This window comes from Oryctolagus cuniculus, chromosome X, assembly GCF_964237555.1.
Source record: "Oryctolagus cuniculus chromosome X, mOryCun1.1, whole genome shotgun sequence".
Classification (NCBI taxonomy): domain Eukaryota; kingdom Metazoa; phylum Chordata; class Mammalia; order Lagomorpha; family Leporidae; genus Oryctolagus; species Oryctolagus cuniculus.
This window is the reverse complement of record NC_091453.1, coordinates 113,638,793-113,654,905: the sequence shown is the minus strand read 5'-3', so window position 1 is coordinate 113,654,905 and position 16,113 is coordinate 113,638,793. Positions and strand designations below refer to the sequence as shown.

Here is a 16,113-nt window from a genome sequence, read left to right as displayed (position 1 = left end):
TCGCTGGCTCATACAAAAGCAAAATGTCCGCCATCTTCTGAGGCGGCTGTGGTCGCCGCGCCACGAGCTAAACTCTCCGGCGGTTTCTCCCTGAAGCTGCCCCTCCCCCCGACCCTCTCCCTGACCCTCAGCGCTGCCGCTACTCAGAAGCCGCCAAAGACGACACCGCTCCGCCCGCCCTCTGCGCTACCACCCCCACCCACCCACCTAGCACCAGGCGACGCAGGACCGCCACGGGCGGAGGCAGGAGAAACAAGCAGCCTCCGCTGAATGCTCCCGCTTCCCACGCACCCCCCCCCCTTTGATGACCCCCTTACCTTGATGCAGTACGGAGGTTCGTCGTAGGTGACAAGCATGTACCTGTCGCCGCGGCTGGCTGGGTCGCGGGCGCGCAGCTGCGGGGCGAGGGATGACAGAGGGGGTCGCAATGGAAAGGAAGAGGGACGACACAAACGTTACAGAATCACCTAAATCCACCCTGCAGTGCCTCAGGCTCTCTCCCCGTTTCTCCCCTCCCCTCCCTTTACCTTCAAGAATAACTCCACGGCGCCTTTTGCAATGTCCAAATAGGAGGTGCCCAGGTCAGTGCGCTGGTTCATAGAGGCGGACGTGTCTATGAGGAACAGCAGGATGGGCATCTTCCCCCGCACCCCTGGCTCCACTCCCCACTCTCCTGGCACTCTTGCCTTCACTGCCACGTATGGCTACCCGAACCCTCAACTCTCGCAGAGCCAGGGAGCAGGGAGCAAGAGGAAGAGGGGAAGATGGGACGGGACGGACTGGACGGCTCCTGGCCTCCTCTTTCTGCAGCCCCACCTCCTCTCCCTCCAAGGGAACTTGAAAGTGTGAGCGTGTGGAGCCCTCGGGCCCTCCTCCTTCCTCTCTTCTGCCACCTCTGCAGCCGCCGCCGCCGCCGCTGCCAGGACTACTGCCTAAGCATCCGTCCGCGCTCACTAGAGCGCTCTCGCCCCAGACTGAGAGCCCTCTCTGTTCACCGACACACAACTTCTGTCTGCTCACCTACCATGGGCACCATGTGACCAGAGCCCACGCCATTGGCTGCCAATTATGTGATATTTGCATATGCATTAGATGACAGGGCAAGAGGAGGGACTTGGGCGAACCCTGGGAGTTGAAGTTTGAACCCAAGCAGGGGTAAGTGGGAAATGTTAAGGACCCTCCCTAGGATTCTCCTTTAAAGGAATTGGAAGCAGTTAGGATTATTAGTTTGAGTGGATTTTCTCTTGCTCTTCAAAGAATGTGATTCGAAAGAAAGGGTGAATTTGAGCAACAGTTGTACAGAAGTGCAGAAGCAGATACTTAAAAAGGCTGCACAGAAAATGCGTTGCTAAACTGCAATCAATCAACCATGCCAGTCGCTAAGACCAAGAAAACACACACACACACACACACACACTTCAGAAGCAGCAAACTTTTTTCCTGGCCAGACTGACTTGCATTCCTTTACATTCCTGTCCCTGTTCTTGATCAGTATTTGTGTGATGTCTGTTGGCCTTGCACTCTACATATATCTACTTAGAAAAAAAAAAAAACACTAAACATTAAACAGTAACCGAAACTGGCTTTTTATATGTACAGATTTCTTCAGTTTCCTTGAGGTCTTCGAAGCACTGGCTTGCCTGTGATAATTCCACCACTGTTGTGTCTGCATAGCCTTTACCATTAGGGTAACAATGAGAGACGCTCTCAGGTCTGGCTCTATAGAAAAGCTCAACTAAGAGGCCAAAGATACTTGGCTAACTACTTTATGTGGCACAATTTTAAAATATTAAAATGTGTAATCCTAGCGGTATGCTATGGACAACATGGAATGCTGGACTTCAGTGACTTTTCAATTTCATTAAGGAGAGAAAATCACATACATGTGTACATATAAGTATAATCTATCTATATATATATTTAAGATTTTATTTTATTTATTTGAGAGGTAGAGTTACAGGCAGAGGGGGAGACAGAGAGAGAGGTCTTCCATCTGCTTGCTCACTCTCCAGATAGCCACAATGGCTGGAGCTGGTCCCATGCAAAGCCAGGAGCTTCACAAGGGTGCACAGACCAAGCACTTGGGCCATCTTCCACTTCTTTCCCAGGCCATTAGCAGAGAGCTGGGTCAGAAGAGGAGCATCCAGGACACAAGACAGTGCCCATTTGGGATGCTGGTGCTGCAGGCGGAGGCTTAGCCTACTACACCACAATGCCGGCCCCCTAATCTATATATTTTATATTCACATCCTATATATGCAAATTTACATTCTATGTAGTAGACACACATGGGTACTTTAAAAAGTTCATGGAAAAGGTGTTATAAAAAACTATATGTGGGCCGGCGCTGCGGCTCAATAGGCTAATCCTCCGCCTTGCGGCGCCGGCACACCGGGTTCTAGTCCCGGTCGGGGCACCAGATTCTGTCCTGGTTGCCCCTCTTCCAGGCCAGCTCTCTGCTGTGGCCCGGGAGTGCAGTGGAGGATGGCCCAAGTGCTTGGGCCCTGCACCCCATGGGAGACCAGGAGAAGCACCTGGCTCCTGCCTTCGGATCAGCGTGTTGCGCCAGCCTCAGTGTGCAGGCCGCGGCGGCCATTGGAGGGTGAACCAACGGCAAAGGAAGACCTTTCTCTCTGTCTCTCTCTCACTGTCCACTCTGCCTGTCAAAAAAAAAAAAAAAAAAAAAAAACTGTGTGGATTTCAAAAATTTCTGAAGCAAAATAAACTTGCCTTTTAATTCTATTACTCCATAAACTTTTTGAAGTATCCTCATACGTCCTGTACATATATTACATAAACACACTCAATAATGTTTTCATAGAAATAAATTTTCAAGAGGTCACATAGAAGTAAATGGATCCAGGGCAAACAAGTGACACAAATAAAAAGTTCTGTGAAAGCAGTTGTCCAGGGGCCGGTGCTGTGGTATAATGGGTAAAGCCACCACCTGCAGTGCTGGCATCTCATATGGGCCCCGGTTCAAGTCCTGGCTGCTCCACTTCTGATCCAGCTCTCTGCTATGACCTGGGAAACAGTAGAAGATGGTCCAAGTCCTTGGGCCCCTGCACCCATGTGGGAGACCTGGAAGAAGCTTCTGGCTCCTGGCTTTGGATTGGTCCAGCTCTAGCAGATACGACCAAGTGGGGAGCGAACCAGCAGGTGGAAGACCTCTCTCTCTCTCTCTCTACCTCTCCTTCTCTCTCCGTGTAACTCTGACTTTCAAATAAATAAATAAATTTTTTGAAAAAAAAAAAGAAAGCAATGGTCCAGTGGTTTAGAAGTTCAAAAGTCTTTGTGGACAAGGCACAAAGGAGGATGGGAGAGAATCTGGGTTGGAAAGAATTGGTGTAAACAACAATTCAGCTAGCAGGGTGGGTTAAGCTGCTGCTTGGGCCATCTGTATCCCATATCCAAGTGCCAGTTCGAGTCCCAGCTACTCTGCGTTCTGTTCAACTTCCTGTTAATGCACTTGGAAAGGCAGCAAATCATGGTTCAAGTATTTGGGTCCTTGCCACCCACGTGACGTGAAAGATACAGACGGAATTCCTGGCTCCTGGTTTCATTCTGGTACAGCTATGGCCATTGCAGCCATTTGGAGAGAGTGAACCAGCAGATGGAAGATCTCTCTCTCTCCCTCTCTCCCTCTTTTTCTCCCTCTCTCCCTGTCACTTTGCTGTTTAAATAAATAAATAAATAAATATTTTAAAGAAATTCAGCCAGAGATTATACAGTGCATGGTGCATGTCAGGCCAGTCTAGTAGAATGCAGGTCATTAACAAAGAAATAAGGAAGAAAACAGTTTAAGCTTCACTTTCCACTCTTTTACAAATATTATTGGAGAAGAGCATTGCCTATATGTGCTATGGTACTCAAGTACAGGACTAGAAAGGGCTGGTGTGTTGGTTTTTCTATTGCTGGTAACAAATTACCATGAATTCTGCAGCATAAAACAGCACAGGCACTTATTCTGTCTGGATTTCCATGAGTCAGGGGTCTGGGTTAGCTGGGTTCTCTGTTCAATCTCAAAAGGCTGCAAACATGGTGTCAGCCAGGCTGGGCTTTCATCTGGAGGCTCACCTGGGGGAAAGAATCAGTTTCCAGTCTCATGCAGATTGATGGCAGATTTCATTCCCCTGTAACTGTTACTGGTGGAGGCTTCAGGCCATCCTCAGGGCCTCTTGCTATTGGAGTTCCCAGACATGTAGCCCTCTCTATTGGCTGTTCACAGCATGGCTGTTACTTTCTGGCCAGGAAGATCTCTCACTCTGGACTGGAGCCTTATATCATGTTACATAATCCTGACCATGACACGTATTACCATATTGTATTGATCAGAAGCAAGTCATAGGTCCCATCCACACTCAAGAAAAGGAGATTGGTTATGCAGGGACATAACACAAAGCAGTGAAGATCATGCAGGCCATCTGAGAATTATGCCTTAGATTAGATGAGGAGGGGATTATTGCTTGGAAATAACCCTTGCTTTCTTCACAGTTTTGATTAAAGTCAATCCTGTGTAAAAATATACCACTTTTAATCCATCAAATAAATGAGATGGGTTAGTTGGTTACTTAGATGATCTTTGGTTGAAGAAGTAAAAGCTTTATTATTAGAAATTCATATTTTGTTGCAAATACATATATGTGTATATCCATTAATATGAGGAGTCCTTAAAAAGTTTGTGGAAGATACACATTATGGAAAAACCAAGAGCCTGTGTGATGCGACATGTTAAGCCACATGTGAGACTCCAGCATCCCATGTCAGAGTGCCAGTTGGAGTCTTGTTTACTATGTTTCCAATCCAGCTCTCTGCTAAGGCACCTGAGAAGGAAGCAAAAGATAGCCCAAGTACTTGGGCCTCTTCCACCCACGTGGGAGACATGGATGGAGTTCCTGGCTCCTAGCTTCCTCCTGGCCCATTGTGGGCATTTGGGGAATGAACCATTGGATGGAAAATCTACTTTTCTCTCTGTCCCTCCCCTTCTCTCATCATTCTTTAAAATAAATAAATAAATCTTATAAAAAGTAATATTAATAAATGGAGCTGGGACTTGAACTTAACTCATCCCAAGTGGCAACCTAATCACTGCACCAAATGTCTGCCCCTCCACTAACTATTTTTATTTTTTTGAAAGAATGGCACAGAAAGAGGGAGAGACTCAGATCTTCCATCTGTTGATTTACTCCCCAAGATGGTCGCAATGGCCAGGGGTGGGCCATGCCAAAGCCAGGAGCCAAGAGCTTCATCCAGGTCTCCTACATGGGTAGCAGGGGCCTAAGCACTTGGACCATCCTCTGCTGCTTTTACAAGGCCATTAGAAGGGACCTGGATGAGAAGTGAGGCCATCGGGACACAAACCAGAGCCCATATGGGATGCCAGCATTGCAGGCAGAAATTTTTTATTCTATATCTCCACAACACTGGCCCCTCCACCACAAATGGTTTTATGTATGTGTGTGTGTGTATATATATATATATATATACACACATATATATGTGTATATGTGTATATATATGTGTGTGTGCACATACATACACACACACACACACACACACACGTAAGGACTGCTGAGTCACGGTATACCCAAGTTTGCAAGCCATCTTTTAAGAGGACATAAAAAAGTCTGTTTTATACTTTCCTTCCAATATTTCTGCAATGAGTCTGCATCACTTTTATAATAAGAACAGAGGAAGGGTGGGAGCATGGGCAGGAGGGAGGGTATCACTGTTTCTGAATCTGTATATAGGAAATACATGAAATTTGTATAGCTTTAAAAAAATGAAAAAAAAAATACAACACATTCAGCAAAGTCCCTCCAAGGTGACTGCTATTGAAAACTTTTTTAAAAATAAGTTACCAGCACTATAGGGAAGCACATCTAATTTCAGTCCTAAAATTCTCCAGCAGCTGAATATGTGTAGGTCCAACAGGGTAGACCTCTGGGTAAAATATATTCTCCCCATTCACAGGCATAACTTTTTTTTTTGACAGGCAGAGTGGACAGTGAGAGAGAGAGACAGAGAGAGAGGTCTTCCTTTGCCGTTGGTTCACCCTCCAATGGCCGCAGCGGCCAGCGCACCGAGCTGATCTGAAGCCAGGAGCCAGGTGCTTCTCCTGGTCTCCCATGCGGGTGCAGGGCCCAAGCACTTGGGCCATCTTCCTTCCACTGCACTCCCGGGCCACAGCAGAGAGCTGGACTGGAAGAGGGGCAACCAGGACAGAATCCGGCGCCCCGACCCGGACTAGAACCCGGTGTGCCCGCGCCACTAGGCAGAGGATTAGCCTAGTGAGCCGCGGCACCGGCCCCAAATCCCTTTCTACATCTTTCTCTGCTACAGAACATCAGCTCCATTGTGTTGTAGGTTATTTGTGCCTCTACTTTGTTTCTCCTACTAGAATGTAAATTCCTTGAGAGCAGGCAGAGCTTATAATCAATGCTTGCTGCAAAGCTCTTGCTCGATTAAAGATTGCTGAAAGAAATCGTGGAACATGAAGGAATTTCCTTTCTTTCGTTGTCTTACCAAGTTCATTTCCTGGGGCTCCCCAGCACTATCTTGTTGTCCCCTGCCTGCCATCCTACACCCCTGGAACGTGACAGGAGCAGCTTTCTGTTCCTGTGAACCTGGGATTTTTAAGCGTTTCGGCCCTAGTGGATGCTTTCAGACCAGGCCATTGAATTAACAACAAATTCCCTTCCTCCCTCTCGTCCCCTCTCCAACCCCCCACTCACCAGTCTGGGCAGCTTCGCTTTTGTTCTACTCATACTTGATTATGAAGTGACTCTTTTTTGGGCCACTGCTCACTATTTGTCTCCCTCAGTGAAATTCTCTTCCCAAATGTTCCCAAATTTCAGGCCTGTTTTTCCTGCCAGGCCTCTGGCTAGTTAACGGATTCCCTCCACCCACCCGCCCCCATTGCAGCTGTACAATTTGCAGTAACCATCCAGTCTTCTTTCCAGTTTTCTCATGCTTTTTGAACTCGTGAGTTCCTGAAAATAGTTTCCCCTTCCCTCATCACGTCTCTGTTCTTTATCTGTTTTTCTTTCACAAGTAGCTCCTAAATCAATTCCCATGCTCCTGTGTCCCAGGTTTCTCTGCTTCATGTCTGGGATTACTAGACATATCTTGGGAAAGAATTGCTACCAAGTACTGCTTCCCTGGCCTCTGTTCCCTTCACACAACTGTTTTCATGCAGCTGGCCCACGCTTTCATTTTAGCTGGCCATGGTGTGGTCCATATCTGTATAGCACACACTTTATTTTGCTGAATGCCAATCTGACTCTTCACTCTCCAAAGATTTGCCTCCTTTTTCCCTTTAAGAAGATCCCAATTACCAAATCGTGACAAAAGACCTTTACTTACCTGGATTCCTATCTTCCCAGCCTGCCTTTCATGTCTCTGAGGGGAGGGAAATTTTCCTCTCTGGTTTCTCTATACCCAACTTGCTCTTCAAGCCCTTGCAGTCTGTTTTCTCTCTCCAGCACTCCACCAGAAACTGCTCTGTGTTCCCCAGTGGCCTGATCCTGCTCAAGCCCAATGATATGTTCTATATATTCCTTTGGCATCTGCTGTCCTGAGCTTCCCCACCTTGACCTAACTTGTTTTTCATCACCTTCCATTTTTCCTGGAATCTTCCTACCCATTGGACTATTTTTTATCCTTTCATTGCCTTTTTCATTTTAAAAAATTTTATTTAAGTTATACAAGTTTCATGTATTTCATATATACAGATTTAAGAACATAGTCACACTCCCCTCCCCCACTCTCCTTCCCACCCATGCTCCAACCCTTCTTCCTCCTCTCACATTCCCACTGTTAAATTTTTACGAAGATCTATTGTCAGTTTACTTAACAATCGTGGTCGTTAACCCTACACTAAGTAGAAGAGTTCAACAAATAGTATGAAGAAACAACAACAACAACAACAATTTCCACAATGGAAGAGACAAGGGCTGTAGATACTCATTGAGTCTCTAAATGTCTATTTGACTCCAATGCATGACATTTCAGGTACTCTATTAGTTACTTTGAATCAGGGAAAACATGTGATATCTTTCTTTCTGGAACTGGCTTATTGCACTAAATGTAATAGTTTCAGTTGCATCCATCTTGTTTCAAAAGACAAGATTTCATTTTTCTTACAGCTGAGTAGTACACCAAGAAGTACACCATAGTGTATATATACCATAATTTCCTTATCCAATCAACAGTTGATGAATAGTGAGGTTGATTCCATATCTTAGCTATTGTGATTTGTGCTGCAATGAACATGGGATTACAGATAACTCTTTAAGATGCTGATTCCTTTTGGTTTGGGTAAATTCCCTGGAGTGGGATGGCTGGATCGTATGGTAGGGTCTGTATTCAGATTTCTGAGGTAGCTCCATGCTGTCTTCCACAGTGGTAGCACCAGTTTACATTCCCACCAACAGTGGATTAGGGTACCTTTCCCCCCATATCCTCAACAGCATTTATTGTGTGTTGATTTCTGTATGAGAGCCATTCTAACTGGGGTGAGGTGAAACCTCATTGTGGTTTTGATTTGCATTTCCCTGATGGCTAGTGATCCTGTGCATTTTCTCAAGTGTCTGTTGGTCATTTGAATTTCCTCTCTTGATAAATGCCTGTTCAAGTCCTTTGCCCATTTCTTAACTGGGTTGTTAGTTTTGTTGCTGTTGAATTTCTTGAGCTCTGTATAGATTCTGGATATTAACCCTTTATCAGTTGTGTAGTTTGCAAATATTTTCTCTCATTCTGTCTATTGTCTCTTCACTTTGCGGAGTATTTCTTTTGCAGTGCAGAAGCTTCTCAGCTTGATGTAATCTCATTTGTCAATTTTGGCTTTGATTGTCTGTGCTTCTGGGATCTTTTTCAAAAACTCTTTGCCTGTGCCAATGTCTTACAGAGTTTCCTCAATGCTCTGTAGTAATTTGAGGGCATTGGGTCATAGATTTAGGTCTTTCATCCATTTGGAGTGGATTTTTGTGTGAAGTTTAAGGTAGGAGTCTTGCTTCTTACTTCTTCATGTAAAGATACAGTTTTCCAGCATCATTTGTTGAAGAGACTGTCCTTGCTCCAAGGATTGATTTTTGCTCCTTTGTCAAAGATAAATTGATTGTAGGTGCATGGATTGGTTTCCGGAGTTTCTATTCTGTTACAATGGTCTACAAGTCTGTTTTTGTGCCAATCCCAGGCTGTGTTGATTATAACTGTCCTGTTTTCTGTCTTGAAATCAGCTATTGTGAGGCCTCTGCATTTGTTCTGTTGTGTAAGATGACTTTAGCTATTCGAGGGCTCCTGTGTTTCCATATGAATTTTAGCATCATTTTTTCTAGATATGAGAAGAATGTCATTGGTATTTTTGTTAGGGTTGCATTGAATCTATGAAATGGACATTTTGATGATATTGATTCTTTGAATCTATGAACAGGGAATATTTTACCATTTGTAGTGTCTTTTTCTATTTTTTTCTTTAGTGTTTTGTAATTTTCATTGTAGAGCTATTTGACATCCTTGGTTAAATTTATACCAAGGTATTTAATTCTTTTTGCAGCTATTATGAATGGAACTAATCTTGAAAATTCTTTCTCAGCCATGACATTGTGTATACAAAGACTATAGATTTTTCTTTGTCTATTTTATATCTTGCCACTTTACCAAACTTATAATAAAAAAGTCCCAATAGTCTCTTAGTGGAGTCTTTTGGTTCCTCTATATTTAGGAGATACTTTGATTTCCTCTTTTCCAATTTGTTTGGAAATCCTTTGATTTCTTTTTTTGCCTAATGGATCTGGTTAAAGCTTCCAGGACTATATTAAATAGCAATGGTGAGAGTGGAGATCTGTCGCTCCCCTTCTTCGTGGAGGAACGACACAGGACCCTGCGCTGTTCTTTTGTCTGCTTGGCCCTTCCCGGGTTTGCTGCTGGTTCTTCCCGGGTTGGCTACCGACCCTTCCACCTCCGTGGAAGGGCGGTTCCCCCTGCCACTTTCCCCACTTCCACGGGGGAGCGGCACACCACCGGCTGGCTCTCTCGGGGGCTGCTCAGGTGTTCCTCTTAGATGTTCCCGGTACATGTTGTCTCTCTCCTCCTTTATAGTCCTCTTCCACCAATCCCAACTCTGCTACCCACACGCCGAGTACGCTGCTCTCCTCCAATCAGGAGCAGGATCAGCTCCTGCAGGTCATCACTCAAGTTGGCGAGAGGCAGCTGCGTAGAAGTTGTTACTCCCTTCTCAGCGCCATATTGTGGGAGAGCAGATGCATAGAATAAGTCTTAATTCCAGTAACAGTCTAGTCCGAGTTGCTCCCCACAGAGATCCTTCTCTGGTTTCAGAAATTATTTTTAAAAAAATTACCTTTTTTGTTCTTTCTTTAAAAATGATTTTTTAAAATTTATTTGAGATGCACAGTTACAGACAATGAGAGGGACAGGAAGAAAGGCCTTTCATCCACTGGTTCACTCCTCAAATGGCCACAATGGCCTGAGCTAGACTGATCCGAAGCCAGGAGCCTAGAGCTTCTTCTAGGTCTCCCATGTGTTTGCAGGGCCCAAGTGCTTGGGCCATCTTCCACTGCTTTCTCAGGCCATAAGCAGAGAGTTGAATCAGAAGAGGAGCAGCTGGGACTAGAACCAGTGCCCCTATGGGATGCCAGAGCAGCAGGTGGAGGATTAATCTACTGCACCACAGCACCGACACCTGGATCTTAGGGGGAATGCTTCTAGTTTTTTCCATTCAATAGAACTTTCACTGTCTCTTAAACTTAATCTTATTCTCCTTTCCTTCCCCTGGCTCCAAAACCAACTATGTTGTTTTCATGGTACTTATTCAGTTAGGCATTCTCTTTCATTCAAGTATTTTCTTGGCCATGCCTACTATACTAGAGGCAATGAGGATCCATTGGGGAGCAACAATATATTGTAGCAATACAGAGCTTCAATTTGGGGTTTCAAATTCCAGATGTGCTACTTACTAGCTCTGTGATCTGGACAGGTTAATGAAGTTCATTCTGCCTCAGTTTCATCATATATGTAACAGTAACACTATTAGTATCTCATAGTGTTGTTGTGGGGATTAAATGAATTAATGCTTATAAAAGCTTATAGAAGTGCTTAGCACAGAGAAAGTTCTATGTTAATGGTGAATAAAAGCAAGAATAGAGTCAGTCTATACCATTATAGAGCTTACATTCTAGTGGGGTGATAATTCACAAAGCAGATGCAAAATTATATGAAGTGATGTGAGAGGACATACAGAGTATTTTGGATGCACCAGGAAGAAACATATTTATTCAAGGGTTGGGGAGGTAGGGACCTACAGAGAAGGTTTCCTGAAGGATCTGACTTTGAAGCTGTCACTAGCAGGAGCATAGCAATTAGTCTGGTGAAAGAGGACTGGTAGGGATGAGGAATGGTTCAGGGGAGGAGGCAAAGTGGCCCAGCATGGAGTGATTAGGTTTGTAAGATAGTGAAAGAGACTGAAAAAGACCACTTGGAGCAAACAATGGCTAAGGCTGAAGTGTTAGGCAGCTGGAGTGGGGGACTAGGATGGTGAGATGGGTGCTAAAGATGAGCTTGGAAAAATGAGCAGGAGCCAGGTCATGCAGGGCAGAGTCAGTCCTGTAAGAAACTGAATTTTATTCTGGAGGCAACCTGGAAGTTTCCCTAAGAGATCAGGGTTTGCTGATATCACTCAATCATCAGCTTGGAGAGCATGTCAACTGAGGGCAAAAAGGGAATCTAAAAGATGAGTGAGGTGTCCTGAATTGCAATGACAACAAGTGGGGTGTAAGGAGTGTGTGGGTGCGGCCAGCACTGTGGTGCAGCGGGTTAAAGCTGCAGCCTGCAGCACCGCCATCCCATATGGGAGCTGGTTCGAGCCCAGGCTGCTCCACTTCCAATCCAGCTCTCTGCTATGGCCTGGGAAAGCAGTAGAAGATGGCCCAAGTCCCTGGGCCTCTGCACACACGTGGGAGACCCAGAAGAAGCTCCTGGCTCCTGGCTTTGGATCAGCTCAACTCTGGCCGTTGTGGCCATCTGGGGAATGAACCAGCAGATGGAAGACCTCTCTCGCTCTTGCTCTTGCTATACCTCTCTCTGTAGCTCTTTCAAATAAATAAAATAAATCTTTTAAAAAAAAGGAATATGTGGGTGCCAGTACACTTAGGCAGTGGATAGACAGGTCCCAGATGTTGACTGAATATGAGGGATGAGGCAAAGGGAGGAGCCAAGGCCAGCCAGTATTCAAGTTTGGGCAATAGGGAAATTGTGGTCTATTCTTTGAGACAGGGGACAAAGGGACACGCATTTAGGAGGGGATTCATTCCACAAATATTAATTAAGTACCATGTGTTGGGCATTGTCATAGGAACAATATATATCAGCAATATATTAGCAAGAAGACAGGCCCAAATCCCTGCCTTTTGGGCCAGGTATTACACAAACAACTAAACATGTCACCTGTCAGATGGTGACTTTAAAAAAAGTATGGAAAAATAAAGCAAAGGGGTCAGTCTGTGCAAGTGGGCAGGGTGAATTCTAGTAATCTGTAAGTCACCCAAGTAGATATAAATAGGAAGCATACTGGCTGAGTGAAGTATGAAAATAAGCCTCAGGGCCAGCGCCGCGGCTCACTAGGCTAATCCTCTGCCTTGCAGCGCCAGCACACCGGGTTCTAGTCCTGGTCGGGGCGCCGGATTCTGTCCCGGTTGCCCCTCTTCCAGACCAGCTCTCTGCTGTGGCCAGGGAGTGCAGTGGAGGATGGCCCAAGTGCTTGGGCCCTGCACCCCATGGGAGACCAGGAGAAGCACCTGGCTCCTGCCATCGGATCAGCGCGGTGCACTGGCGGCAGCGCTCTGGCCGCGGCGGCCATTGGAGGGTGAACCAACGGCAAAGGAAGACCTTTCTCTCTGTCTCTCTCTCTCACTGTCCACTCTGCCTGTCAAAAAAAAAAAAAAAAAAGAAAAAGAAAAGAAAAAGAAAAGAAAATAAGCCTCAGAGTGGGGAGAAGCTGTCAGGCCGGTGTTGGAGGGATACCCTAGAGTATTGAGCACTTCCTTTGTAAGCACCCACTGTGTGCAAGGCCAGGGGTGGGGCACATTGCACACCCAATCTCAGGACAGCAGTCCTGTGAGAAAGGGTCTCATTCTTCTTCCCCAGTAAAAGTGAGGCAACAGAGGACCCCCGCTGTTTTGCTACCTGCTCCTGAGCCAAAGCTTATGTTCCCCACTCTGCATAAAGAATGTTAGAGTGAAAGGGGGTGCACTGGGTCCCTGTGAGCCCAGATACAGAATAGAAGAAGCTGAGCATGGATGCAGTTCACTGGTAGAGAGGCCCAGGGAGCAAGGATATAGCCCTCCAGGGCAGCAGAGTGCAGAGGGGCCGCAGAGAGCAGGGTGTGAATCTGTCACCCAGCTCAGGGGGCACCACAGATTGAAGACTGCTCACCCCCATTTGCCAAAAGACTTGCCTTGAATAACCAACCTGTGAGATCGTGTGAGTTTGCTGAGATCTGACTATTGACGCCTGTTGGCCTATCTGTGCTCATGGAATCTGCCTTAAGAAAACTCAAGGGAGGAAGGAGGGGTGAAGGGTGATGATGACATTGGGGCTGCCAAAGAACTGAGGTGAGACACACGCATCTGCCCATGAAGGGCAGTCCAGTGCCAGCACAAAGCTCAGTACAATCCTTTTTAGCTGTTAACCTGTTGTCTGTCCATTCTATCCAGGGCCCAGGCACAGCAAGTCATCTAGACATTTATAGACCTGGTTAGGCTGAGAGGTGGTATAGGCTAAAAATAAAAAATAGCTGGTGATGAGGCTTGGCCCAGGGCAGTCCCCATATAAGCTCCCCAGTGGATTTTGCCTCTTGGCTAACTTCTGCTCACAAGTAAGTGTACAGGAGCCTGTGAGCTGTGGCCCTGGAGTCTCAGTCCTCCTCTTCACATCATCTGTGGTGTCTTCCTCCTTCTACCTCACCACTGAGGCCACCAACCCCAAAACCCCTGTGGTGGGGAACAGTTGGTAAGCTCACAAGGCCAGAGCATCAGTACTCTGTTTGTGGAACCCAAGGGTTACATGTGACACACAGAGAGTGATTCCATGCACAGTGGAGGCCTGCCACAGCCAGCCTTAGCCTCTTTAGCCTCCAGAAACCTAGAACCTTCCATCTCTTTCTCCTCCACATCTACCAGGCCATTAATATTGTTGAGTTTTCACCTTTTAGGTATCAGTTAGATTCACCTGACAGCTTTTCCCTTGGTTTAGGCCTTTTGCATCTTAGTTCCTACATCTGACATACCTTTAGTTTCTGTCTGAACTTCTGGGGAGGACTGCTATGGTGAAAAATCCTTAAATTCCTTCTATACGAGGACACTTATACCAATAATAAGAAACATTTTGGCTCCTGCTAAAGCATAGATTTTATCATTCTTCCCTCTTCTCCTCAAGATAATTAAAAAGTTGATAACATGTAAACCCTGTTATAACATGTCCTTCAAAAATGTCACAGTAGAGATGGGTGTTGTGCCACAGCTTTAAGCTGCTGCTTTGGGATACCTATATCTCATATTGGAGTGCCTGGGTTTGAGTCCTGGCTCCATCCCCAATTCCAGCTTCCCACTAATGCTTAGTCTGGGAAGCAGCAGGTGATGATTCAGATGGGTCTTGTGTTTGGAGCCCTGACACCCATATGGGAGACCCAGATAGAGTTCCTGGCTCCTGGCTTCAGTCTGGTCCAGCCCCAGCTATTGCAACCATTTGGGCAATGAACTAGCAGATGAAAGATTCTCATTCATTCTTTCTCTCTCTCTCTCTCTCTTTCCCTCTCTCTCTCTCCTTCTCCATGTCTCTCCCTCCAAAGATAAATAAATTTCTTAAATAAATAAAATATAACAATGGTGGAATCATATTTTAATAAGGTACAGTGAGTACTCCTATAGCTAATTTTTTATAAGTGGCTTAATTTGTCCCAAATATGTTGCTAGCTGGTTTCATTTTCTCTCATACCACTTGGAGGTAGAAGAACTCTTGGCAGTACAGCTGTCTGGCTTTGCACAGAGGAAGTTAACTTGATGCTCAGTTCATCAGATAATTTGGAATCCATGCATAGATTTTCATAATATTCATTTTTGTGAGCTTTTTCAAAACCCTTCATATTCATGGTTTTAAAAATCATTTGCACCAAAATGAAAATTTATCTTTTGATTCCACTTTCCACAAATTTTTGATGTGCCTCATATTTATTTAGGCCTACTCTGTTTGGCATTTTGCTAAGCACCTGGGGTAGCAAGATGAACAAGACATGGCTTCTGCCTCGTTGGGCTTCTATTCCACTGGGGAATACCAGTACATAAACAGATATTTTCAATATGGTGTGATAAATTCTGAAGTGTGGGGGGGAGACGGGGAGAGAGAGAGAGAGAGAAAGAGGTTTGCACAAGGTGCTGTATAAGCACAGAAGGGAAGGACTTAGGTACTCAGTTGTCAGGGAAGGTTTTGGAGAAAGTGGCGTCTGAACTCGACTTTAAATGATAGAGAGAAGTTAGGGAAAAGAATCAGTTGTCTCTCAGCATAAAGCACTTGGAGCAGCCAGAGTCTGAGGCTTCAAATAAATTAATGTGTGTGATGGCCAATGCTGGTGATCTGCCCAGGTCCCCTTTATTGGCCATTGCATGCATTCCACAGCTGCTGCGAAATAGGCTGCTCCCTTTTCTCTGGCAAATTCCCTCAGGGGTGGGAGCTGCCTGGGCAAGAGGTTCAGCATCATGTCACGTGGGCACGCTGCTTCTTCCCCTCCCCCACCTGCAGCCATTGGCTGCCTGACACAGGCCCCTTGGCTCGGAATGTGATGACTTCTGTGATGTCCTTCTTGCTTCCCAGCTTTAGAGATCTGTGAAGTTTCATTGCAAATGAGCCCATATCCTTGCTTCTCTCTGTCACCTGCTGTATCCTGCTTCTTCCTGAGAGCTCTCCTGTAGTAAATTACAAGCACCCAAATCCCTGTCTCAAGCTATGCTTCCATAGAACCTGACCTAAGATAGTACAAGGGCACTTCAAACTGTTAGTGGAAAACAGAAGTAAAAGATGAATTTAGGGGCAGGTGCTGTGGTG

At 45.7% G+C, this 16,113-nt stretch overlaps 1 protein-coding gene across 8 annotated transcripts in view; it reads right to left on the bottom strand.

The window, feature by feature from the left end:
- INTS6L (integrator complex subunit 6 like) overlaps positions 1–996 on the bottom strand; it is a 69,602-nt gene extending 68,606 nt beyond the window's left edge. For 6 of the 8 annotated variants that reach the window (XM_051827572.2, XM_051827573.2, XM_051827576.2 and 3 more), the window contains exons 1-2: positions 528–788; positions 318–395 (exon numbers count right to left, since the gene is read on the bottom strand). In XM_051827572.2, coding sequence (XP_051683532.1) covers positions 318–395; positions 528–638 — 189 coding nt within the window. In that variant the 5' untranslated portion in view covers positions 639–788. Of the gene's footprint in view, positions 1–317; positions 396–527; positions 789–816 lie in introns of those variants that run through there. The other 2 variants (XM_070066926.1, XM_051827574.2) reach the window with 2 other exon arrangements.
- Between the last annotated feature and the right edge of the window lie 15,117 nt (positions 997–16,113).